Here is a 24,475-nt window from a genome sequence, read left to right as displayed (position 1 = left end):
AATTTATTAAGTAACGTTGAAATATTAAGCTTATGGACTTTACTTGTAAAGTGTTGGTGAGATTTAAATATAAGACATTTAATTTGATTAAGCATTATTGACTTGACTTGATAATTGTGTCATTTTAGGATGGTTTATCATTTATGATTATAGGTAAGTGTAAAATTGAATTATACTCCCTCCCCTCTGTTCCTAAAAAATAGACGTCATTTCACATTTGAGACGTCGTGGGTTTTAATACACAATTGATAAAATAAGAGAGATAGAAAGAAAAAAGTGATTGAAGTATTATTAGTGGAAAATGATACTCACTTTAATAGAGAGAAAAAAAAAATTTAAATAGTATTGGTATAATTTTAAGATACCCAAAAATGTAAATATGGTCTATTTTTAAAGGATAGTATTTTTTAATTTAAAATTAGCTTTCTTGAGCAGCGCACAGTGGACACATTTGGAATTGCAACATTTGGTCAAATGAGAAATGACGGCATGTTTTTATAAGACAACGTCATTAGTATATAAGATTCTTACCGATTAATAATCAAATTGTAAAGGATACTCATTACAGCAACCAAATTTTAAAACTCAAATTTAATCACGGTATCTCATCATACTTATAAAAGAGAAAAGATAGGGTTTGACTAAATGTCAAAATTGTTCATTTCTTCTTCTTAGAATATCAAAGTAGTGCAAGTGGGCATTTCTTAACGTAAGGTGCATGTCGATTTTGTCTGAAAGTGAAGTAAAAACTGATTAAGGCTGTGTTGGTTCAAACTTGGGTCAAAAATGTGATGCTTTTGCTTGTGAAAAAGGGTATTAATCCGTTGGAAAAATTGGTGAGGAAGAGTTGTTTGTTGAAGTGAAGTATTTAACGATGTAAAGCTTCGATCTACCTCTAGTTGCTACATCGCTACACCCACACAACAACTATCACATTTAATAACTGTTACTTTTATTCCAACAATTAGATTGTCGTCATATGCATTTCAAAAATCCCAAAACCATCTGTTAAAATGAATAGCAACGAATCAGTATTTATCGAGATACACGTGACGACAATCTCGTATAGAAGATGAAACACCATCTAGTGATTCAGGATGTCCGAAGATAAAGGAACAAGACCAAACTACTAAAGATAGAAGAAGCAAGAAACTAGCAATAAACAAGATTTTATAAATCATCTTTCTCATTCGATTTACCAGTAAAAAGGGTGTTCTTTTTCGAGATACAAAACGACAGAGTTTCACTATGAACACAACCATTCTCAGATTAGTTGAGCCACCTTATGTCTATTTACAACGTTTTGCTATTCTGTAATATACCAATGGAGGCTCATTGATTTTCTTCCTTCATTGCCCTCAGAATAGGATTTTCACTATCAAGAGTTTCATCGTCATCATCTTCATCATCCAACTCGTCTAGTATGGACTGGTTTACCGTCTTGCGTGATTGCCTCCTGTGCTTCTTGGGTTCCAATCTCGGTTCAGCTTGCTTCACACCCAGTTCTCCAACCTTGACCCTAAACCAAATGTCATCAAGAGCCGTTTATAGGAAGCAATGCAAGCAAGTATGCACATATAGCTTTCATAATCTAAAATGAACATACCTCACACCACCCTCTCTTTTAGTTCCAAAAGTCCTGAGCTGAAACTCCTCTCTAATTTTAATCTCATCGAGCAGTTGAAGATAGTACGGAAATCTTTCCCAGTCTCCTTTGACTAGACACCCAGGCTCACCTATATGCAAGCAATCACTGAAAGAACACTTCCCAGGCCCATCCTGTTCCAGCATTTTCCGAATCTGGGAAATGAATCACTCAATCTTTTAGCTCAGTTTCCCAATATAGCATCTAAAAATCAAGCAAATCTAGAAAACGCATCACTAACAGAACCTCCGGGAAATATTGTGCGAGGGACTGCTTTGTTACTTTCATCAAACTAGGCTGGTTAAAGCCGGGGGTATCCGCAAGATATCCTCCTCCAGATAATGGAAGGAGCGACACATTTCGAGTAGTGTGTTTTCCTCTCCCACTCCTTGTCGACACTTCTCCAACACGCTGCTCTTCAAACCACTTGCTTCCTAGAGTCTGAACAATTCATTATTTGAAGGAGGATTCAGAAATCATCAAACACGGGCAACATGTATGTAATAGCCAAACCTACTCTAGAAACAACAACGAAAGGCAAACGTACATGTTCAAACAAATTTTCATCTTCAACAGCCCCAACAACACTTCTGTTGCCCCTTAAAGCATTGATCAAACTCGATTTACCAACACCGCTGGGACCGACAATCACAGAGGTCTGCTCTCTCAAAATAAATTGTAGCGTATCAAGGCCTCGTTTGGTATCAACACTGCAGAAAACTGGTTCATAGCCCCACTGATGAAGCCGAGACTTCCATTCCTTCAGAGCCTTCAAAAGTCAATTAATTATAAGCACAAGTCAATAACACAACCATATATCTATATAGACAGCAATAGGTACAAAAATGACATTTGATTGTGAAACGAGACTTCTAAAGCAAGACCTAATCAATCAAAAAAGCCTAAATTAAGCCCTAAAACGAAACAACTCCATGCCAAATATTAAATGACAGTTAACTAAGAAGAAAATAAGTTGCAATTTGATACCCCTTCGTCAGCGAGCTCTACTTTGTTCAGAGCAAGAGTGAGCGGAATTCCAGTGGATTCAGCCTCCACAAGGAACCTAGTAAGAGTAAACGGCTCGACGGTGGGCTGCTCAATCGAGAAAAGCACCAGCAAATGATCGACATTCGCCACAGGAGGATCCAAAATCTCGCTCTTACGCTCATACACATTCTCAATCCGGCCTCCTTTATCCACCCAATCAATCGCCCCTACCAGAACCCTATCCCCCACCAAAACGCGCCTCTTAATCTTCTTCAGCACATCCTTCACCACGCACAGCAGCTCCATCCCCAAATCTCCCCAATCTTCCGACTGCGACGCCGAATTGACAACGACGCGCATGAAATTAGCCTGCGAGGAAACAACCGTGCCGATTGCCTGATTGTCCGTGAGCGGCGGCTTGTCGTCGGGGGAGAGGAGCGGCGCCAGAGAGGAGAATTGCTTTTTGAAGGTGTCTCGAGCTCTGAGCACATTTTTATTAGGTTGATGTTGCTTCTGCTGCTGCTGCCTTCTCGCATTGATAGGGTTTTGAACGGCGGAGATGAAACGGTGCTGGCGGATGAGGAACGGCGGCAACTTCTGGCGGAGAGCTGAAATTGAAGCGATTGTCATGAAGAAAACACAGAAATTTCCAAGGAGTGAAGAAAGCGGTTATGGAGTGGAGAATTCAGCTTCTGGAATTTTCCGATTCATCACTCAGTACAAAACTAGAAATTAAATTATCCATTAATTTCATCGACTACTCATGCCACTTTTATTATTTATTTTTTTATTTCACTTTATACATTATAATTGAAATATAGAACTAGCTTAAATTTATTTAATTAAAATTCAAAGAAAATCCAGAATAATTAAACTAGAAACCAACTTCTTTTCGAGTCAGAAATAATTTTGAAATTTAAAATATTTTTCTCCATTTGTTTATTTAAAAAATAAAATATTTGAGAAAAGAAGTTCGTTCACGTACCCGCAAGTAATAAACAGTTTCTAAATGCTCAGACTCACCAGCTATATATGCATGTCTAAGACCAAATATCTCAAATTTGAGTCCACTGTCTCTACCCAGATAAAAAAATATAGTACAGATTATAAAAAATTAAAACTGGACTAAGAACATAATGTCTCTTTCTCTTGTGTTATGAGTCGAAGTCGAGAAATAAGTAACATTTGCATAAGTGTGCGTGCGTTGGTTCGATGTTAGCATCGTCCCTTCTCGTGATCCTTGGAATTGATTGTCCATTAACCAAATTAGAAATAATGTAATTTGCCTAAAATTATAGTAAGAGTTTTGCTAAATTCAGGTTTTGCATACCAACTTTAAAAAAAAAAAAAAAATTACCAAACATTGATTTGTTTTGATTTTACAATCAATCACGATTCTAACATTAACACATATCATCGTACGTTAACCAAAACGAAGTCACATTGTAGGCGACAAACAATTTCGTATTATATTAGGAGTATAATTCATTTGTTGAATTAGAGTTTATATTAAGAAAAATGAGAGTGTATGGAGAAAATGAAAAATGATATTGAAGAGAGAGAGTACAACATACTTATAAATTACGGAGTATTTAATTTCGTTAATACAGGGTTTCTGTAACGCCCCACTTTTTCGAATCCTAATTTTCGAGACATAAAATTTTTGCATTAAATGCTTTTAATGCTATGGAATATGTGGATTAATTGATGAGTGATTTAATTGCATGATTCTTTGTGACCTAATTGCGATTTGGAGCTGAGATTGATTGAATAGTCAAATATGTTGAGTATATGACGTGGCAGTTGAATAGTCAAAGATGTAGAGAACATGACGTGACCGTTGAAAGGGTCAATGTGTTGAGAATATGAGGTGGAAGTAAAGATGGTTGATTTTGTTAAATGATTGTATGAATATTTTGATGCGGGGTAAAATATATATTGTGGTGAATTATTTCCTAAGGGATGAGTGAGACTAAATAGGATATTCATAAATATCATATACCCTATAATTGGAATTTTTGACCCCCATGGTTTATTGGAGAGGAATCCTATTTTTCTTAGATTTAATTAATTGTTTGGGATAATTATCCAAATTAAATTAAAAGTCCAATTATTTCTTATTTTCTCCATGAGAAAATCGACCCCTATGTTTATTCCAAGGAGATTTTCGAAAATCTCCTATTTAGGGGAGAAGGAATTATTTTATTATATTATTTGATCCCTTATTTATTCTCTCACCTGAATAAATTCAAATATCCTAGCATATCTTACCATATCTAGGAAGATCTTGTCATATCCTATTTTAATTAGGAATTTAATTAAATTCCTTGTAGAAGGAGCCAAAATTCACGCCTACTCCTTATTTATTTGGGAGGATTTATTATTTTTATTCTGCTCCGTGATATTTTATTCTACTCCGTGAAATACCAAATTAAATCATATGCTAATTAAATAGCATAAAATTCGAATCCCTCCTTATTTCTCTCAAAAGTCACGCCAACTCCCTCCCCCATATCTTCCCAAATCTTTAATTTATTTAATTAAAGATATTTTATCTTGCACTCTATAAATACATGAGAAACCCTAAACCTAAAACCATAAATCACGCCTCCCACTCTTGAAAATCACGCCTCCCACTTCCTCCACTCTTTCTTCAACTTGTTTTCTATTTTATTCAAGATCTCTTCATTCTTTACAAAGAATTGAAGTTGAAACTCAAGAATTGTTGAAGAATCAAGGCTATTACTTTGTTCTACCGTTCATTCTATCAAGAAAAGGTATTTTTATATCAATCTTTTCTCATCTAACCGATTAATCGGTGTTCTTGAACCCTCATGCATATAGATCGAGTGAAAAGGGAAAATCAATTGATGAATGGGATGCATATATGTGTGTGTGTGTGGATCGTGTGTGTGTGTGTGCGTGCCTCGGTGTGCGTTCGTGTGTGTTGTGTGTGTGCGTGTGATATGTGTTGTAAAACACTCATGCGTGACATATTTTGATGATAGATCTGGAGTTGTAGTGCGAATAAAGAGTGATATGATAATCATGTCTTGATTTTGAATGGTGATATTAAAACGAATTAATGGGAAAAGAGAAACGTTGGGAACATGCATGATTTTTGAATCAATGATTGAGACTGATTTGTGATACACATAATTTAAAGGTGATAACTCGCGCTCTCAGCGTGATAGCAAGGGGAAGAGAATACTTGCGACCTAAGCCATCGAGGTGGGCTTTTCTTTTAAAATAAGGACATCGTCCTAAATCTTTATTGATGAGAATGAGATTTGTGTTATCATGCCTTGATTTGTTTTGTCGTGCCTATCCCTTGTGGCTATGCCACTATTGATTTAATCGAATTCGGATCCTTGTAGAGCCGCAAACTCTACTTGGGTTAGTGTACACCAATGTTAGACCGTGTGCCAGCGTACGGGTTGGCCGGTCTAGTGACCTGGATTGCGGCCGCATTCCTTACCATGTAGAATGAGGATATGGTAAACGTCGATGTGAAAAATGGTTGCGCGACCGTGATTTTGATAAAGGACATATTTTGGTGCTTCGGGCATTTCTAAAGATAAAACCCCGATGGACACTTGAAATGGCATGATAACTATTATTTTGATAAAACTGTTTTCGGCATAAGTCCACTGAGTATGTTTATAGTACTCAGCCCTGCATGTGTTTTCCCTATGTGCAGGTTGAGCGGCGATGAGCGGTTGGCGGTGTTGAGCAAGTAATTTAATAATATGATCATTTTGAAACTCCGAGTGTAGTCGTGTCTTCATACATAGCTTCACCCTTCTCTTGGATGCTTCCGCTGAAACATGAAACTACTATCGTTTGTTTAAGATTGAACTATTTCATTTTTGTTGGAGTATTGAGACATGATACGGTTTGGATTATCTTAAGACCTTGCCGTTTTGAATATTAATTGCGATAGCCCTTTCTTATTGAATTTCATTGCTAAGCCGTTATTCTTATCGTTTTAGTTGTTCATTAAATACTTTGGTAAAATCCCTTTAAATGAAACCCTAGCCTACGATTTTTGTTGCATTTAAGTCTGCCTAGGTAACGATCGTTGTATTTATTATACCCTAGAAGAGCGGGTCGTTACAGTTTCACTGCTTATAATTTGATTTCATTTTGGTTGACATGCCACACAAGGAAGTCATAAAGTCATGCTTTCAGTTTCAGAACTCGATTGATTGCAAAATCAAAATAAATCATTAGTTTAGTAATTTATAGAGAAATTTAAAAGTTGGCATGCAAAACTAGTAGTACTCCATTTAACAAAAGTTAAAGGAACTAACTCGAAAATACCCTTGAAAATAGAGTATAATTTATCGTGTAGGTATACATTCATTAGACCTTACAATCAAACATACACATATACCACATGAAATCAAACTCGGTATTAACCAAGCCAACCAAAATGGACTGCAAATACAACTTTTCATTTAGTTTCACTTCATTCTATAAGCTACACAATTTGAGAGAAAAAAAAAGGTGGATTTGTAAATAAATTACCTCCATCTCCAAGGAAATTGGAAGGTGTGTTGAAGAATTTGACACTTCCTTGAGCTGTGTATATACACTCCATAGTGGAATAAATACTCATCCATTTTCCGAAGCTAGAACCAAAAAATGTGTTTGGTGGGGCTCATTCAGTGCTCGTCGTTGGTGGTTGCGATATCCTCCAAGCGCTTCCAAGTTGCTTCACGTCTGCTCTTGGTTTCTTCTTGCCCTGCTTCATCTTCTTGGTACTTGAGGAGACACTCCTCAAAGAGCTCCGGATCCACATCAGAGAAGATTTTCCGTACATTGAGGGTCAGGCTCTGCACGGCTTGATTCCAGTGGCTCCTTGCATTGTTCTCCAATGCCGGGAAGATGATTGGCAGTATGACTGTGCGGTTTTGTTTGATCAGATTCTCGATGTGGCTGTTGTTCCATAGAAAGAGAGCCCTCTCTGCAACCTGCAGATACAAGAATCGGATAGAAGGTGATTTTGTGTGCAGGGGAGGTGGGAGATGAGGATGATGGCAATGCAGACTAGCAGCGATGGGAAATCGCCACAAATCAACATCACGTCGTATAATTTTATTCATAACTGTTTATTATTGTTCCTCTAATTCATAAGAGCCATCAGAACCTACATTAGTTCATTTTAAAATCAAGAAAATGTTCACAGCAATGGACAAAGACAAGAAATCGCCACAAATCAACATCATGTCGTATAATTTTGCAAGAACGTGGTATGTACCGACCTGAAAGTGGGAGCTGCTCAAGCAACGGCCAATCTGGCGGAAGAGTGGGACCATACAGCACTGGAACTCGGGGGGCTGGGTCACTTCCAACACTTCCTCAAGCTCGCCCAAGAACATTCCCTCCTTAGAACTACTCGTAATAGGCCAGTATTTGAGTAAGCCCCTTATAACTGTATCAGCGAGTTTGCAGTCCTTCTCCACAAACTGTGTGACACAATAGGATAGCTGTTGATGGTATGTGGATACGCACTTTGGTTTGTGGAGCGGAACCAGAGCACGAACAAGGAAGAGCTTATGTTCTTCCTTGAGTGGCAATGCAAATCCATTTATGATGCTCCCTAAGATCTCTAACAGCTCAGCAATCCCGTAGTGCTTCTCTGTCTCAAAAATGAAACGGTAGAATATATTGTTGATTGCTTTTCTGATGAACGGCCGATGCACCATGAACTTCCCGTATATCCGGTGTAGGACAGTCTTTAAGTAGTCTCTCTCTCTAGTATCCTCTGAGTCGAAGAGGTCTAATAACCTTAACACGAAGGAGTGATTAACGTAGCGTTTTGCCAACTTGGCATCTGTCTCCGGTGAAGCTACAAACCTGAGGAGAAATTCATACACAATTTGCAAATGCGGCCATGCTGGATCCATCAAGGGCTCGTCTTCTTCCAAATCAAAGCCATCTACAGATTTGTTCTCACGAGACTGAGTTGAGAGTGTCCGGAATAAATTCACAGACACCATCTTTACTATATCGTGCATAGCTGTCTCATTGAACTTCCCATGTGCTGAGGTTACATAATCCACTAGCTCGACTAATGTCTGTCGTTTGATGTCTTTCTCCTTTAAACTCTTCGAGGGATCAGTGAAGTCAAACACTACACAACACAAACTCAATTTTCTGATAAACAAGGTTTGCTTCTCAGAGTTTGGAATGTCTCTAAAACTAGGAAGAGCCTCATACGGTGCACTTCCAATAACCCCGTTTTCCTTCACATTTGATGGATCATATTCAAGAAGATTGTTCAGAACTGGATTCAACCCGGCTGCAGCATTCGAATTGCCTGACCTAGAACCTGCAACTACATTGCTTTTCAAATTCGTTGACGAGAGTGTCGTGGCCCCTCCATCGTGACCTTCTCCTAACTTCCCTTGCTTGTGAGGGATCCTATTGAGTATATTCTTGATCATCACTTGGAGCCACAGATCAAAGTCTTGTTCAAACAAATCCAACCAACCACTCTTAAAGAATCACCAGCCACAAATGCAGAGGTAAAGGATCTAAACTTAACGCGACATACTGATCATCAACCCAATTTCACACTGACTTTCCCTTCCCCTCTTCACCATCAAATGCCAAAAATGGCCTAATGGATTCAATTTCTGCTGCCAAAGCCACAGCCTCATGAATTCTCCTATGTTAACATAAAACGACAGAGAAAGCACAAATAAACAAAGAAATTCAGATAGAATCAACTCCACAAAACAGCTGCAGAAGCTAGATTGAACAAGAATGAGAATTAACCAGCTCTCTCAAGCTCTAAAATGAAACCTAACATAAATAAATTAAATTCCACCTCTAAAAAAGCAACATAGATCTTATCACAATTTCGTCAATGCTCAAATTCCCAGGTGCAGAAATCGAGTTCAAATCATAACACAACTGAGCATAAAACGATATTCACTTCGAAGAGCTCTAATCACACCACAAACACACATAATTTTAAAAATACAAGATTTGAACTGACCTCAAAGTTCGTTTTCTCCCAAGATTCAAACTTTTTTAGCTGGATCAGGAGGTGTGAAGATCTGAGCGCGATCTAGGAAACCCAAGTTGCAATTTTGTCGAGTATTGCGAAATTCAAATAGCATCACTTTAAGTATATGAGTTGAAAAAAAGCTGAAATTTTTGGGAATGAAAATGAATGGCGCAATGGGAAAGAGAATTTATTTGATTTCAAATAATGAAATAGAGATTTACTCTTATTTGTGACTTAGTACCAATTTTGTGTTTAATTAATTAAAATATAAAATGAATTTCTTTAAACTATGGAGTACTAAAAACATATTTGTTTTTTATATTTTGCAGAAAAATTGGAAAAATGGATATGAAAATTATGAAAGGTTGATTAGGTGCTACTTTCACTATAGAAAAGATGTTAAGTGCATCACATGATGCGATAATTGATAAAAGTAGTTGAAAACTCACATGAAACTAGAGTGTGACTGTTTGTATATTTGTGTATTAATATTGGTTATAATCAAATAGAAAAGGCTAATTGGTTATCACTTATGATTGATATTTTGTCACATATACATATTACTTGATCTTCAATTGTAAGCAAGGGAAGGTCGTTAGAATGGGCCATATTGATGCTATGTCTTGCAAATGATACAATCTATTGCTACTTCTTTAATTGCAGATAAAATGAGAGAAGGAGAATAGTGAAATTTGATCTTTTTTTTAATCAAAAACACTCGGTATTAAGCAGACCTCCAATCCGCAAATAAGATCAAAATAAATCGTTCTGAAACATGACTCAAGTCCAAAAGTGACTTGGATCCAAAGATAGAACAAGAAACAATAAACTAGAGGTCTCACAGGTCGGGTACAACCACACTATCAAAAACTAAAACTAGGATGACCAAGTGATATAGCTAAAACCAAAATATCAAATGCTAAAGTAATAACAAGATCAATCCACATCTCTACGTCGGAAGCGAAAGTTAGGATATCCAAGCTAGTCCATCCTAACAAGCGCCTTTAGATACCGAGGCGTAGAGACTAAATCATAGAAGGAAAAGGCAGGGATCTGGACCCCCTCCCTGCAAGAAAGTCAGCAGCATGATTTTCCTCTATGTAGATTTGTGAGAATAGGACCTGCCGGGTGTGAGACTTATGAATAATATAGTGAGAGAATGCTTTAAGAAAGGAGGATGTAGATAGCTAAAGACCTAGTAAGTTATTTGAATATTACTTCAAGTGATCCAACTTTATATAGTTTCATAGAATATCTTTTACGATCAAACCAAAAAAATTAATTTTCACAATCAACTACTACCGCTCTCTTCGTCCCACAAGAATATTCACTATTTCCTTTTTAGTCCATCCCATAAAAATATGCACTTTTCAATTTTGAAAACTCATTTCTTAAAGTGAGACTCATTCCCTACTAACAATACTTTTAGGCCATATTTGGTTGACGGGAAAGTAAAGTTGGAAAGGAAAATGATTCCTGAGAAAATGAATCCCAGGAATATGAATCCTTATAACTTTAAAATGTAAGGAATTTAAAATGTAAGGAATCCGATTACTTTTTCAAACAGAATCCTGACAATCAAACATGGCATTATTACTTTTTCTCCCTTCCTCCCTCTTACTTTACCAATTTTGTATTAAAATATGTGCTGAACTCAAAGTTCATATTCTTTAGAGACGGAGGAAGTTCATATTCTTTAGAGACGGAGGGAGTATTAACTAAAAGTGAAAAAAATGCTTATAAAGCCTAATTGCACATAATCAACCATTATCAGGAATTATGTAATTAAAGTAAGATACAAGAAATTGAAATTGAAGAAAAGGTTGATAGGTTAAACTGAAATACTAATAGTGGTACACACAGTTTAATTAACTAAAATGAAATAAATGCAAAAATGATTACAAAGCCTAACTGCCCAGAATTAACCCTCATCAATTACAAAAAATGCAAGAAATTGCATAAAAAATCAATAACGCCAAACTAAAACCAAAGAGTAGGATACCAAAAGTCAAATAGAATGTATATATAATAATTTGAAGAAGTCCTTAGTAAAAATTGAAAAATAGTAAGCCACTCACTCTATTGCAGAAAAAGGAAATCCTAAAACTCTTTCAACTGTTAATAACTTTTACAATGAATGGTTCACATCAACATAGAAATACAAGTCTTGATTGATCTCAACAACATTTCTAAGAGCAAGAGATGAGAAAACCTTTGATCACTGGGGCTAAAGCATCTATAACCCCACCTGCAGTTGGCTTGCAATCCATTTTATGTATGTACAGTCCCTCTGATCTCGTATCGGAACGACGAGGTCATAGATCGTCGATCAGATTGTGCTTCTTCAAAATGTTAAGCAATCAATAAATTATGCAGAGTTTCATTTCAGGTTTCCACCTTCAAGCACATGATGCATCTGTCACAACGAAACATATGCAAGCAAAAAAAGGATGTGGTGGAGTTACTTAGCCGGATAGAGGCAGTGTGGCCTTGCGAGGGACGACCACTGCTTCGCTGCTTGCACCCTTAGAGATTGCAATCTCCTCGAGGCGTCTCCAGGTTGCTTCGCGTTTCACCTTGTCTTCTTCATCCCGCCCTTCGTCTTCTTGGAATTTCAGCAAGCACTCCTCAAATAGCTCGGGGTCCACATCAGAGAAAATTTTTCTGACATTTAGCGTCAAGCTGTGCACGGCCTGATTCCAGTGGTTTCGTGCATTCTTCTCCAATGCAGGGAAGATGATTGGAAGTATAACTCTGCGGTTTTGCTTGATCAGGTTCTCGATATGATCATTGTTCCATAAAAAGAGAGCCCTTTCTGCAACCTACACAAGCAGGGAGGATAAGCGGATAGCACAAACAAAATCGGGGAAAAATAATACTGACATCACAAGAGAATAGATATCATATAGGATGAAGAAAATGATTTTTTTTTTAATAATTGTGATCATATCAATCTAGAAACCACTGTTTCTATTAGATATGACCAGACTGAATCTTCATCTGCAAAGTTAGAAACGGCTCCTTCGGCAGAGGTATTGGACAAGAAGGTGTAGTTTGTTAATACTATCTGCTAAGATCAACGTCTATGCAAGTACAGAGTTAAGATAATCTAGATGGTGTGTTGTAGGCAGCCATCAAGAATCAAGAATGACAGAAAAATCGGGTTCTTCTAATTTGCCTCATTGTAAATTGATTTAATTTTCCAATCCTTTTGTTGTTTGCCAAGGACCGCATTTGCCGTCCAAAATAATTCAATAACTGCATACTTTGACCACAGCCACCACACACACACACACACACAGATAGCAAAGACAACATCTTATTCAGTTATTTGGCAATCTCAAACTTGCGGTATCATCGCTTTTTTATTACAAAAAAAACAATAGACAACATATCACATAAAGTATGTGTGGAAACAGTGATAAAAATGTAGACTAAGGGAAAACTTAAACAAAGGATTGGCTGATTTTATAATATCAGTAATTTTAACCAATCGATTCATGACTCATAAGCTACGTGAATATATCATTTTATAAAATGATAGCCTCATTATACAAACATACTGTAACTAAGCTCCAAAGGCTCCATCTGTCGGTATTCAAGGTGTGAAATGAAACCAAAGTAATGAAGACAGTGGCACAATAAAACAAGGAAAATATGAGCATCAAACACAAACCAAATTTTTTGAGTTTAAGATTGTTTAATGTTAAAAAAACGAGGGCAAGATGCAAATATGTAAACAAAAGGATACTGTTTCGATGGAGTATGGAGCAAGAAATAACAAGAGGGTTTCTCACAAATTCACAAATGACAAGAATCATAAGCAACTTTAAATGTAACCAACCTGAAAATGAGAGCTGCTCATGCAACGACCAATTTGGCGGAATAAAGGAACCATACAGCGCTGAAACTCTGGGGCCTGAGTTGCTTCCAGCACTTCCTCGAGCTCACCCAAAAACATGACCTCCTTTGAACTGTTTGTTATTGGCCAATATTTAAGCAAGCCTCGGATAACAGTATCTGCGAGCTTACAGTCCTTCTCTACAAATTGTGTGATGGAATAAGTTAGCTGTTGATGATACATAGGTATGCACTTTGGCTTGTGAAGTGGAATGAGTGCTCGGACAAGAAAAAGTTTGTGCTCTTCTTTCAACGGCAGCGCAAATCCATTTATAATACTTCCCAAAATTTCTAACAGCTCTGCAATCCCATTATGCTTCTCTGTTTCAAAGATAAAACGGTAGAATATATTGTTTATGGTTTTTCTAATGAACGGACGATGCACCATGAACTTTCCATATATGCGGTGCAGCACTGTCTTTAAGTACTCCCTTTCTCTCGGATCTTCCGAATCAAACAGATCCAATAACCTTAGAATAAAAGCGTGGTCAATGTAGCGCTTTGCCAGCTTCGCATCAGTCTCTGGGGAAGTCACAAACCTGAGGAGAAACTCATACACGATTTGTAGATGGGGCCACGCAGGATCCATTAGGGGCTCCTCTTCTTCTACGTCAAGACCTTCCAGGACTTTGTTTTCACGAGGCTGAGTAGAGAGGGTGCGGAACAAATTCGTAGACACCACTCGCACGATCTCTTGCAAGACCACATCACTGAATTTCCCATTTGCTGAAGAGACATAGTCGACAAGCTCCACCAAAGTCTGCCGTTTGATGTCCTTCTCTTTCAAATGCTTCGTGGGGTCAGTGAAGTCGAATACTACACAACACATGCTCAGTTTCCTGATAAACAAGTTCTGCTTCTCCGCACTCGAGACGTCTCTAAAACTAGGTAAAGCCTCATATGGCACGGGCGGACTACTCCCATTTGCTTTGCTATGTAATGGGTCGTGCAGTTTGTTCCCATGATTCACACCAGAATTCTGATTAGAATTATTCCCCGCTGAATTCACATTGCCTGACCGAGCACTTGAAACAGAATTGCTTCTAGAAGCAGTCGCAGAATTTGAAGAGAGAGTCGAAGACCCTCCATCGCGACTCTCTGCCGACTTTCCCTGTTTCTTTGGAAGCTTGTTAAGGAAATTTTTAATCATCACTTCACTTAATGCCACCAAAAACAACCTTCTTCAAGCAAACTCAACAGCAGCCAACAATCAACTGCTAGGATGCAGATGGCACACCCTCCTACTTATGATGCAGTGAACTCAACTGATCATATATCGAAAACAACCGCGGTTAGCTCAGAATCTAGTCCCTTCTACACTTGCAATCCTCTCTCCCACAAAGAGTACTACATATACAAGTTAATGTACAAACACTATCTGCAGCAAAAATTAGGGCAACTACTAAAACATTAGCAATTGGGGAAAAACTGAAACAATACATCCACGCCAAAATTTCATCAACCAATAAAACTTAATAAAACTCCCAATTGCGGAAACAAGTCAAAATTAGGAGTAAACTAAAATAACTACATAAAATCAAGATAGCAATCACAGAAATCCAAATTGCACAATCTAAAAGGAAGAGAAAGTAAGAGAAGCAAGATTCTGACCTCAAATTCAACTCCATGTCAGTTGTAGATCAGCAAACAATAAGATCCGGGCACGATCTAGACAAACCCAGCTACGATTCCTTTATAGGGAATCACAATGGCAAAAGGTATCAAAAGAATCAGTGCGTGTAAGTGCAGAGAAAAGTTTCATGAAAAAGGAGGGATTGAGAGAGCAAGAATTGTGGGTCATTGGAGCATATATAGCTGGTTGATTTTGATGGAAAAACAGGCTAAAAGATCGAGTCTATGAGAGTAGGGAGCACTGATTGAAACCTGAAAATTGGGCCCAACAGTGTAGAGAGAGAAAGGCTTAAAGCTGAATTATTGTTTTTTTATTTTATTTTATTTTATTTTCTCAACTCATCTTGGCCTTGATGATTTTTATCGTTTTTTTAGTTCTCTGTCATAAGCAAAAACTATCTTTGGTTTAATTTTGTCATTAATTACTGGTTGAATTTGAAATTCATTTAAATCCAGATTCCAACTTCATAATGGATGATAAATGCTAGTAGTAATTAAATAGGACAATATGTTCCTCTATTGTTATAGTACATGGAGTATTTATTTACACCAAACCCATGTCTTTCTTTCATGCACTAACAAGTACTCCCTTCATCCCCGATTAATTATCACTCCTTTTCATTTCGATTCGTCCCTCAATAATTGTCTCACTTTATTTTTACTGGTTATATTCTCATCGACATATTCAATCTAAATATTACTCTAATTTTCCTAAATTTCATAACTCATATACAAACAACTTCAACATCTTTGTTAAGATAGCGTGACTATGTGAGGTTGAAACTTTTTTCCTTTTTAGGAAATAATTAAGTTTAAACATATAATGTCTTCTTTATAGGGATATAGTAATATGCTGACTAATTTTTTAAGTGCTAATATACATCCAATTTCATTCTGCCACGTGGCATAAAACATACAATATTGTAAACACTAAAATACAATATATATTTGTAAAAGTGATAGATGGAATTCGGCAAATTGCATTTTAATTATATGCAAATTGCATTTTTTATCGTTGAATTTTGCATTTTATATATAGACTGTTTAATTTACATTTTATATATAGCCAGATTGAATTTATATATAGTTTATTTTGCATTTTAGACAAATTATGTTCAAATGCAAAACATGCCTATAAATAAAATGCAATCTGCGGAAATGCATATACAGCTTATAAATGTATATTGCATTTTAGTGTTTATAATATTGCATTTTTCATGCCACGTGGCAGCACTAGATTGGATGTACGTTAGCACTCTAATTAAGGATGCGTCTTTCTTTATAAATGTATTGAACCTCGAATCCTTTCTTTTGTAATTTTCAAGTGTCATTTTCATTAGTTTTTAATGCTTTAACATGTTTTTTGAATGAATTAAACGTTCTGTTATAGGAGTATTATAATTGAATAAATTAAACTGCATTTCATAAATGTATATCATTCGTTACTTTAATTTGAAATTGGATTAGATATCTTCTTGTTGTCTCTATAACAACATGTGAAGCGCGGTTGAAACAACCTATATAATACACTTTTCGCTTTACAAGAATATGAATGTGCACTCTTTCCTTTTTATTTTATCCCACAAGTATTTTCTAAATTTGAAAACCTTTTTTTTTAATGAGTTGAAACTCATTCTTCACTAACAATACTTTAATTACTTTTTCTTTCTATTTTTTCTTACTTTACTAATTGTACATTAAAAATCGTGTATTCGTGTCCAACCAAAAATACATATTCTTGTAGAACAAAGAGAGTACTTATAGCTAACAATGGCCCATGGCAAGAAATAAAGGTTTTTTTATTTTTTTCTGTTAACCAACTAGTCTATTTATTTTATCAATTAGTAGATTAATTGATTGGCTAATTCGATGTGTTTATGGACTAATGGTTTTAGGGCAAATTCCTTAGTCATTTAACTGAAAAATGGTTTAGTACTAACTGAGCCAACCGATTAACCACCCATAAGTCGATTGTGATAATTATATCATTGTTACTATAAGTGTAAATGATAAACTTTAAATATATCACCGTAGAATAATATTTTCATATCAAGGTACCTAGTTTGCTTGATGAATATTTTAAGTGATAGTACTATATAAACCGAAATTTATTGGCATCAGAGATGGTTGTTGACATGGTCTTTAGATTAAAAGATTTGAAGCATATATTTTCAATAGGGTAAAGAGTTGATTTTGTCCCACCTTTTGTCAAAATTTATTGGCATCGAAGACGGTTATCAACATGGTTTTTAGATTAAAAGATTTAGAGCATATACTTTCAATAGGATAAAGGATTGATTTTGTCATGTCGTTTAAAGTGTTTACTCGAACATGTCTCATTGTTTAGATACCCATTGTATCATCCCATAAAAAAATCCGATAACCATATTTCTAATGTGTCAACTGGATGTATAAATTATCTATATATGCATGTACTTAAAATTAAATAAGTAAAAGCCAAAAAAATACTTTTAACGTCAGTGCAATCTTAGAAAGACGGTCGCCAGAATTTTTTTGCAGAATATTTTATTCCAAACCAAACGATAATTATGTGAAACATTTTTGAATAAACCCATTTAATCATCATTTTCCTTGTAAGTAAACTCAATTTATTGATATTTGAAGTTGTCTTTATCATTCATTAAAATAAACTCAATTGCTTGATATTTGAAGTTGTCTCTATCATGAGAACCATTAACGGGATGAGAGATGATTAAACTTGGGAATGTAGCTAAGATGGATTAATTTGACAATATGAGACATGTGAGTGCTGACAAAGTCACTACTCTTTAAGAAAAACTTATCTTGTACTTATCAATCAAAAGTAGCAAGTTGGAACATTTTTGCATTTCAAGCTAAGCTAAAAAAACACAACTTTGTGATTTGGTATAAGTGAAATAAATAGCTTTAATAATTAATAGTAACTGATAACCACCCTTAACCAACCCATCACACTTGACCGAATCACAAGATTGAAAAACCTATCATAAAATTAAAATTATTAAGAAAGCATACCGATTCCAAACAAAATCCAATAATTTGAATCACAAATTACATTGACCAATTCTTACAAAATAGATAAGTATAATCTACTAACTAGATTTATCTAATTCAAAGTCATCAATCAAGCTACAACAAGACAATCCCATTAACTGGTCACCACAATAATACAGTCCAGAATTCAAAGAATTTAACAAGAGCACATGGGAAACAAATCTGATTCACAAGCCATGATAACAAATGGAATTGGAATGGAACAAAATATAGAAATAAATGATAATCTACAACCACCAATCAATGCATTAGTGTAATGTACGATTAGGACAGGACATACATCTACACTTATACAAGTGTGACATATATCTACACTTTACAAGTGTGCGGCCAACGAGAAGGGTTGTCGCATATTTTAGGTCGCTGTGAAGCAAAATGTCAGTTACCTCAAGACAAAAAACAATAGTGAGGCTTCTTTATAAACCAGCATTAATCTTTTCCAAGACCACATTTCTGCCTCTAAGACACGAGTAATGTTGCCATACATAGTTACACTCCAGTATGCTTCTAGCCAAATCAGCAATCCTCGTCAAACTGAGAAAATGTCACGTACATATATGCAAAACAAAGAAGGGAGTAGACAGATCATACAAGTACCACTAAGGATAGAAACTCCGGCTGAAATACGAAAGCAAATGCATTTGGCTAAAGAAATATATCTCTTGAAGAGATGCAGCAAGTTTTCTACACTTATTTACTGTCAGTGATCCATCAAGGCTGCTTCAGTATCAGATAAGGGAGCTGCAACAACAAGACAAGATTTTTTCATCAAATAATGGTGAAAAAAGTGAAGCATCCATTTATGGAAGAGGACAATAAGTGTTGCTTATCTAACATGGACACAAACACAGAAGATTTTAGACAGTGATCCATCAACACGGAAATGAAGCATTCATCTGAGGCACAAGACATGGAAATTGATGGAAAAGGGCAGTAAGTGTTCCTTATCTAATATGCACACAGACTCGGAAGATTTTAAACAGTAATCCATCAACATTCATGTTCTCTTACAGTGAGAGAACAGAAATAAAAGGCACTAAAACAATAGGTAACAAGAAACCAAAACACGCGTGCATACTTCTAACATTTGCTGTCTCTTAAATCTAGGGTCATAAATCAGATCACGAGTTAGAAGCAACCAGAGGGGATGACAGCAAAAGTGACTTCTAAAGAAGCTCAACATACTTGAGCATGTACAATCATACTATCATAATTTAGTACATTACTGTTTAATGATTTCACACTTAACAGAATGGAAAGCATGTCAACAACCACGAACATCCAAGAGTATCAGTACCATCTGGAAATTAGAAAATTAACAAGCCTTGTGTGCACTATGAATTATGACTTACCAAGCAAATCCTCATATGAATCTGCCAAAAATGCAGTATCCATTAGCAAAGGAGGAGAAAAAACTTGATCCTCAGCCTCATCAACATCATAGAATGACCTATGTGCATCAGAAACCGACGAGTTTGACCCAGCAGCGGAGAGGAAACTGTTCACCCCATCAAATTCATCAAGGGAATCTATATCATTCAGTATGTCTGTAACTCCACTGTACCTTCTCCCAACATTGTTGTCCTTAACATGGGTCTGAAGCAAGGAGGAATCTGCTTGAGATGTGAAAAGTTGTCTACTCTTAAGAGAATTAATTTTGTTATCCTGAACATGACGAGACAATCCAGTCCCAGAAAGCGGAACAAAGTAGTGCTCAGAACCATCATTAGAACGACTGTCTTGTGAAGATTCCGAGTTGCTTCTTTTAGACAAAAGAGCAGCTTCTCGTACAGACCTCTTCAAATATTGTAGAGAAAGAATATCCTCATCTACAGAAACATTTGTATCAGAAAAAGGTTAGGCAGACTAACAAATTGATATCACCAAGGACAGGAAACAAATCACGAACCATGTGTTGGATTATCCATGTGACTGTTTGATGGGGGATTTTCTACAAACTTTTTGTCTATTATGGCTTCTGCTGGTATGACTTGAGCCATATTATGTCGTTTTTGCATGTTTACACCTTTTCCAGAAGAACAAGGTGTCGAACTAAATAGTGGAGGCAGCTTCAGAGTAGGGGGGCTAGCAGATACGTTTTCAATCTGAATGGATGACAATCTAGAGGTTATTTCAGCCACATCATCAACACTACTTTCCTGCGCATACACAAATTCATTGAAAGCAGTTAGACACATCATGAACCCCAGGAATTTCCTCAGACACAAAAGGGGAAGAGTATATATATAAGTTACCAACGTCCTCCCACTGCTCTGTGTCTGGATGGGCGAGTTTAATCTAAAATTCATGACAGGAGGGGGATTAGATGATATGCTATTCACTTCCTCAGTAAGTTCGGAAATTGAGTTTTGTATGGTTGGAGCTACATCCTTTAGTTGATTAATGAGCACCTGCATTCACAGAATTTTATAATATATCATGCACTCTAGCTAAGCCAATAAAATCAATTTACAGGACACAGCCATATGCTGTAAGTAAAGAGGATAAAGTACCAAGAATCATAACAAACCTTGGACCCCTGCATCATTGCAGGTGCAACCATATTGAGTGTGTCAATAACATTTGATTACCTGTATGCTGTCCAGATGCTGCCTGTGTTCAGCCAGTGTCGCAGCCAATGACTCAGCATGACTGCTGGTATCACCATCATGCCCACTTTGGAGGAGCTGCGGGCCTTCTCCATCATTGGCTTTTGACTGCAATAAAATAACATAAATAGTTCACTACATTAGAGAATTAAACTGCAAGCATGCTGCCCAATGTTAACGTTAAGAACAAGAATATAGACATAGTGAAATTCATTAGATCAGCAATTGAAGCATAGGAGGTACAGGAAAATATCTAGAGCAATCAGAGAGTGCACCTCATGATACACCAAGGCACCTAAAGCAGAAAAGGAAAGGGAAAAAACAAGCAGGTTCTGCAATCTGCATAAAAGAGCATACCAGTTGGAGGGACTGTTTATGAATCCGCTGCAAGGCATGCGTCCAACGTCGTAAAACTTCAGCAATATCAACTGTTGGCTGCCCTCTAGTATTTCTATCATCAAGTCGAGAATACTTTTCTTCATTTTTGCTCTCCGTAGTTACATCTGTTCGTGAACTCTCAGTTTCCTCATTACCTAGTTGTTGAGAAGTCATACTAGAAGATGATACTAACGAACTTTGATCCATCGCTGCCAACAAGGCCGAACCAGAGATGCGATACCTGTGAGAGAATGCCCAGCATAAGTCCATTATAAAGCTAATGCCAACCAGTAGGACCCATAGTCATCTCAAATATTACCTATGCTCTCGATGAGCAATAAGATCCTCAATTGGGCCTGAAGCAAGGACCTCATGTTGACCTGTACAAATAGGAAATATGGGACCATTCAACATTGCATGAGATTGATTAATCTACTCTTGTAGTTCGTACACTGTAACAGGAAAAAGAAAATGCAGGCATTTTACAAAGATTTCACTATACACTAAGGACATGTTATCGACACACAAAATCTGAGGTGGGATTTAAGAGTGAAAATCTCATTGTAGTTCATCGAAAGGCAAAATAAAGTATGCCAACTCAATATGATAGAACGTTCTCGCAGTATACAAAAAAAAATGGTTGTTTCATTTTATTTATGAGATTTTAGAATGAAAATCTCATTGTAGTTCATCGAAAGGCAAAATAAAGTATGCCAACTCAATATGATAAAACGTTCTCACAGTATACAAAAAAAAATGGTTGTTTCATTTTATTTATGAGATTTTAGAGTCATTGTAGTTCATCGAAAGGCAAAATAAAGTATGCCAACTCAATATGATAAAACGCTCTCATAGTATACAAAACAAAATGGAGTACAAATAAGTTAAGAAAAATAAGAGAACCACGTAGGGGATTCCAAGCTGCAACTTAGAATAAACAAGTTAAGAAAATTAAGAGAACCACTTAGGAGTACAAGTTGTACAACTTACTCTTGCGAGATAACAAAGATTCCCACATGCGTGTAGCTTTTTGGACTATATGAGAATTCTGACTTGAGCTAGATACAAGCTGATCCCAGGATTCACCTTCGAGTTTTACTTTGTTTCTCAAATCATGAAGTTTTTCAAGCTCTTGCTGTAAGTATGCCTACATAAGCAACCATAAAGGAGTTAAAACGAAGTCTTCCTTCCATAAACAATGTTGCATAATTCACCTTATTCTCAAATAGTCAAATACACCATTAGGATATCTTACCTCTTCAGCACATAGACCACGGAACTCAGCTGTCATTTCATGAGCCAGATCAGACCACATTGCTTGCCTTTGCACTGCAGTCTCTGCATTTTTCAGAAATCTTCTTCTTTCAAGAGCTATCCTCGCCTGCATAGAATTTTTTTAAGGATATTTTAGCATAGAAATCAGAGAACTCCTTACTGTTATCAAACTAAGGTAGACATTAAACATTAAACTATCCTTCAAGAAGCAGGTGTGGAGATATACTGCATATGGTCAATAAAGGTATTACTAACTTGAAAACCAATATCACCACAATCATATCCTGATTTTATAATGTTGATAAAGAAACTAAAAGGTTAACGGGCAAAAATAACATAACAAATAAAATTGAAGTAAACTGAATCAAAGCAGTTCGCCAGTTCCTTTGTTCAAACATAGAGGACAACAATAAAAAAATAACACGCTATTCTTCTCCTATAAAACAAACTAATATGGTTCTATAAATAACGAACAAAATTCTGATATATAACAACCACATTTCCAATAAAAGTAGCCAAGATACCCTTCAACCCAGAGCATGGAGAGAGCATCTACAAGGTGATAATATATCCTGCTAATCCTTGTTCTAGGGTGAACTAAATCAAAAATGACTTACCTTGGTAACAGGAAGCAGTGTAGCTGCATGTGAGAAAGCTACATCAGTTAATGGGGCAGGCTGTGGATTTGATGCAACATCAGCTGCAAATGTTCGCCTATGGACCTCTCTCAGAGCATGCAGTGAAAGCTGCCATAAGAGTTCGACGAATCTGTAACAAGAACATGAACATCTTATTGCAATAGCACTCTAGGAGTTTTGAAGAAATTGACAGGTCCAATTTATGGAAAAGGGCCATACATGTAGTCTTGAAACATACTGTAACAGAGTAAAAACTCAAGCCAAACTTCCTCTAACAAGGTGGAAGTTATTCTTTCCAAAATTTCAAATCAGGATCAATCCTTCCCATTTCTTGGATAGCGAAGTTTAAAACAACTTACACAAGGAAAGATTTGTGGTAGTTTGCTTCAATCCAAGTCAAACCGCTTTGTCCATAATCATCTCCCAACTTTATTACTAAGATACTTGACCATACTTCTATTTTACTCTAACTATCTACATATATTGATTTGGGTGGATCAAACTAGCTAAATTTCCAGATTCTGGGTGATAGAACAAAATCACATCAAGGTCAAAGCTACCAACCAATCCAAACTATTATTAAGATGCCAAACTAAACGGTAACAGCTGAACCAACCTTGGTCCGCAGCAGGTTGCAAGCGATGAAACCCTTGAATTACTCCTGGGCAATGCACCTTGCGATTCCAGCTCACTTATAATCCCTTGCACGACCTGAATTTCACTCCATGTCACAGTCACAAAATATATACTATAAAATTACAAATACAGTAACCCAAAAATTCAGCAATCATTTACCTTCCGAAAATCCCTAGACTGAGCCGAATCAAAAATCGGCCACACCTTATCAAAATCCTGCATCAAAATCATCCAAACACTATCACACAGAACTCGAAACCCCCGATAACGACACGTGGAGCTTCCACACTCAACAAAAAAACTGGATACAGAGAGAAATTAGAAAAAGAATTTGCCTTGGCGGATTGGAGCGGGCCACGGAGAGACGACAGGATGAAGTAGAGCAGCTGCTCGCCCAATTTAGGGTTAGAATGGCGGAACAAGCCAACACGAGGCGTGCCGTTGTTGGAGCCGACTCCGATTACGTTCGGATCCAGGCCGAGCAACAAGCAATTGGTGTACATTGCGCTCTCCAACTCGATTTCTCTCTCCTTCTCTCTGTCCATCGTCATTCGATGGGCGCCGATACCCTCAGTGTGTGTGATTTTTCCGGGGGGTTTTGTGCTTTTCCGATTAGATTTCGTTTCTGGTTTTGATTTTTATGGGTTTCTCTCTCTAGTTGAATTTTTTTGAAAAAAGATGATCCCCATCAAATTTCACA

At 36.6% G+C, this 24,475-nt stretch overlaps 4 protein-coding genes across 6 annotated transcripts; all 4 read right to left on the bottom strand.

Moving 5' to 3' along the window:
• Window positions 1–1,153: 1,153 nt before the first annotated feature.
• LOC125193953 (small ribosomal subunit biogenesis GTPase RsgA 1, mitochondrial) lies at window positions 1,154–3,360 on the bottom strand. Its single transcript, XM_048091913.1, has 5 exons — window positions 2,633–3,360; window positions 2,193–2,414; window positions 1,892–2,086; window positions 1,607–1,800; window positions 1,154–1,519 (listed from the first exon to the last, which is right to left on the bottom strand). Exons 1-5 carry the CDS (start codon window positions 3,260–3,262, stop codon window positions 1,333–1,335), a joined length of 1,428 nt encoding a protein of 475 aa, XP_047947870.1. The 5' UTR covers window positions 3,263–3,360; the 3' UTR covers window positions 1,154–1,332.
• Window positions 3,361–6,931: 3,571 nt separating this feature from the next.
• Window positions 6,932–9,841, bottom strand: LOC125193952 (serine/threonine protein phosphatase 2A 57 kDa regulatory subunit B' theta isoform-like). Of its 2 annotated transcripts, none has more exons than XM_048091911.1 (3): window positions 9,642–9,841; window positions 7,900–9,308; window positions 6,932–7,608 (listed from the first exon to the last, which is right to left on the bottom strand). In XM_048091911.1, the coding sequence occupies exons 2-3, from the start codon at window positions 9,082–9,084 to the stop codon at window positions 7,300–7,302; spliced, it is 1,494 nt and encodes a 497-aa protein (XP_047947868.1). In that variant the 5' UTR covers window positions 9,085–9,308; window positions 9,642–9,841; the 3' UTR covers window positions 6,932–7,299. The 2 variants fall into 2 exon arrangements, with proteins under 2 accessions (XP_047947868.1, XP_047947869.1); XM_048091912.1 differs by having other exon boundaries at window positions 7,900–9,276.
• A 622-nt stretch (window positions 9,842–10,463) lies between these two features.
• Window positions 10,464–15,463, bottom strand: LOC125194612 (serine/threonine protein phosphatase 2A 57 kDa regulatory subunit B' theta isoform-like). Of its 2 annotated transcripts, XM_048092862.1 has the most exons (4): window positions 15,165–15,463; window positions 13,498–14,931; window positions 12,119–12,475; window positions 10,464–10,774 (listed from the first exon to the last, which is right to left on the bottom strand). In XM_048092862.1, the coding sequence occupies exons 2-3, from the start codon at window positions 14,701–14,703 to the stop codon at window positions 12,119–12,121; spliced, it is 1,563 nt and encodes a 520-aa protein (XP_047948819.1). In that variant the 5' UTR covers window positions 14,704–14,931; window positions 15,165–15,463; the 3' UTR covers window positions 10,464–10,774. The 2 variants fall into 2 exon arrangements, with proteins under 2 accessions (XP_047948819.1, XP_047948818.1); XM_048092861.1 differs by lacking the exon at window positions 10,464–10,774 and having other exon boundaries at window positions 11,709–12,475; window positions 13,498–14,818; window positions 15,165–15,461.
• Window positions 15,464–18,431: 2,968 nt separating this feature from the next.
• Window positions 18,432–24,438, bottom strand: LOC125196362 (AUGMIN subunit 6). The gene is made up of 13 exons (XM_048094856.1): window positions 24,111–24,438; window positions 23,935–23,991; window positions 23,756–23,850; window positions 23,119–23,269; window positions 22,482–22,607; window positions 22,217–22,373; window positions 21,546–21,606; window positions 21,206–21,467; window positions 20,831–20,956; window positions 20,495–20,650; window positions 20,149–20,398; window positions 19,592–20,068; window positions 18,432–18,980 (listed from the first exon to the last, which is right to left on the bottom strand). Exons 1-13 carry the CDS (start codon window positions 24,324–24,326, stop codon window positions 18,940–18,942), a joined length of 2,175 nt encoding a protein of 724 aa, XP_047950813.1. The 5' UTR covers window positions 24,327–24,438; the 3' UTR covers window positions 18,432–18,939.
• Window positions 24,439–24,475: the final 37 nt, after the last annotated feature.

Source organism: Salvia hispanica, chromosome 6 (assembly GCF_023119035.1).
Source record: "Salvia hispanica cultivar TCC Black 2014 chromosome 6, UniMelb_Shisp_WGS_1.0, whole genome shotgun sequence".
Lineage (NCBI taxonomy): Eukaryota > Viridiplantae > Streptophyta > Magnoliopsida > Lamiales > Lamiaceae > Salvia > Salvia hispanica.
Note: the sequence above shows the minus strand (reverse complement) of the source record. Positions and strands in the feature narration are given on the sequence as shown.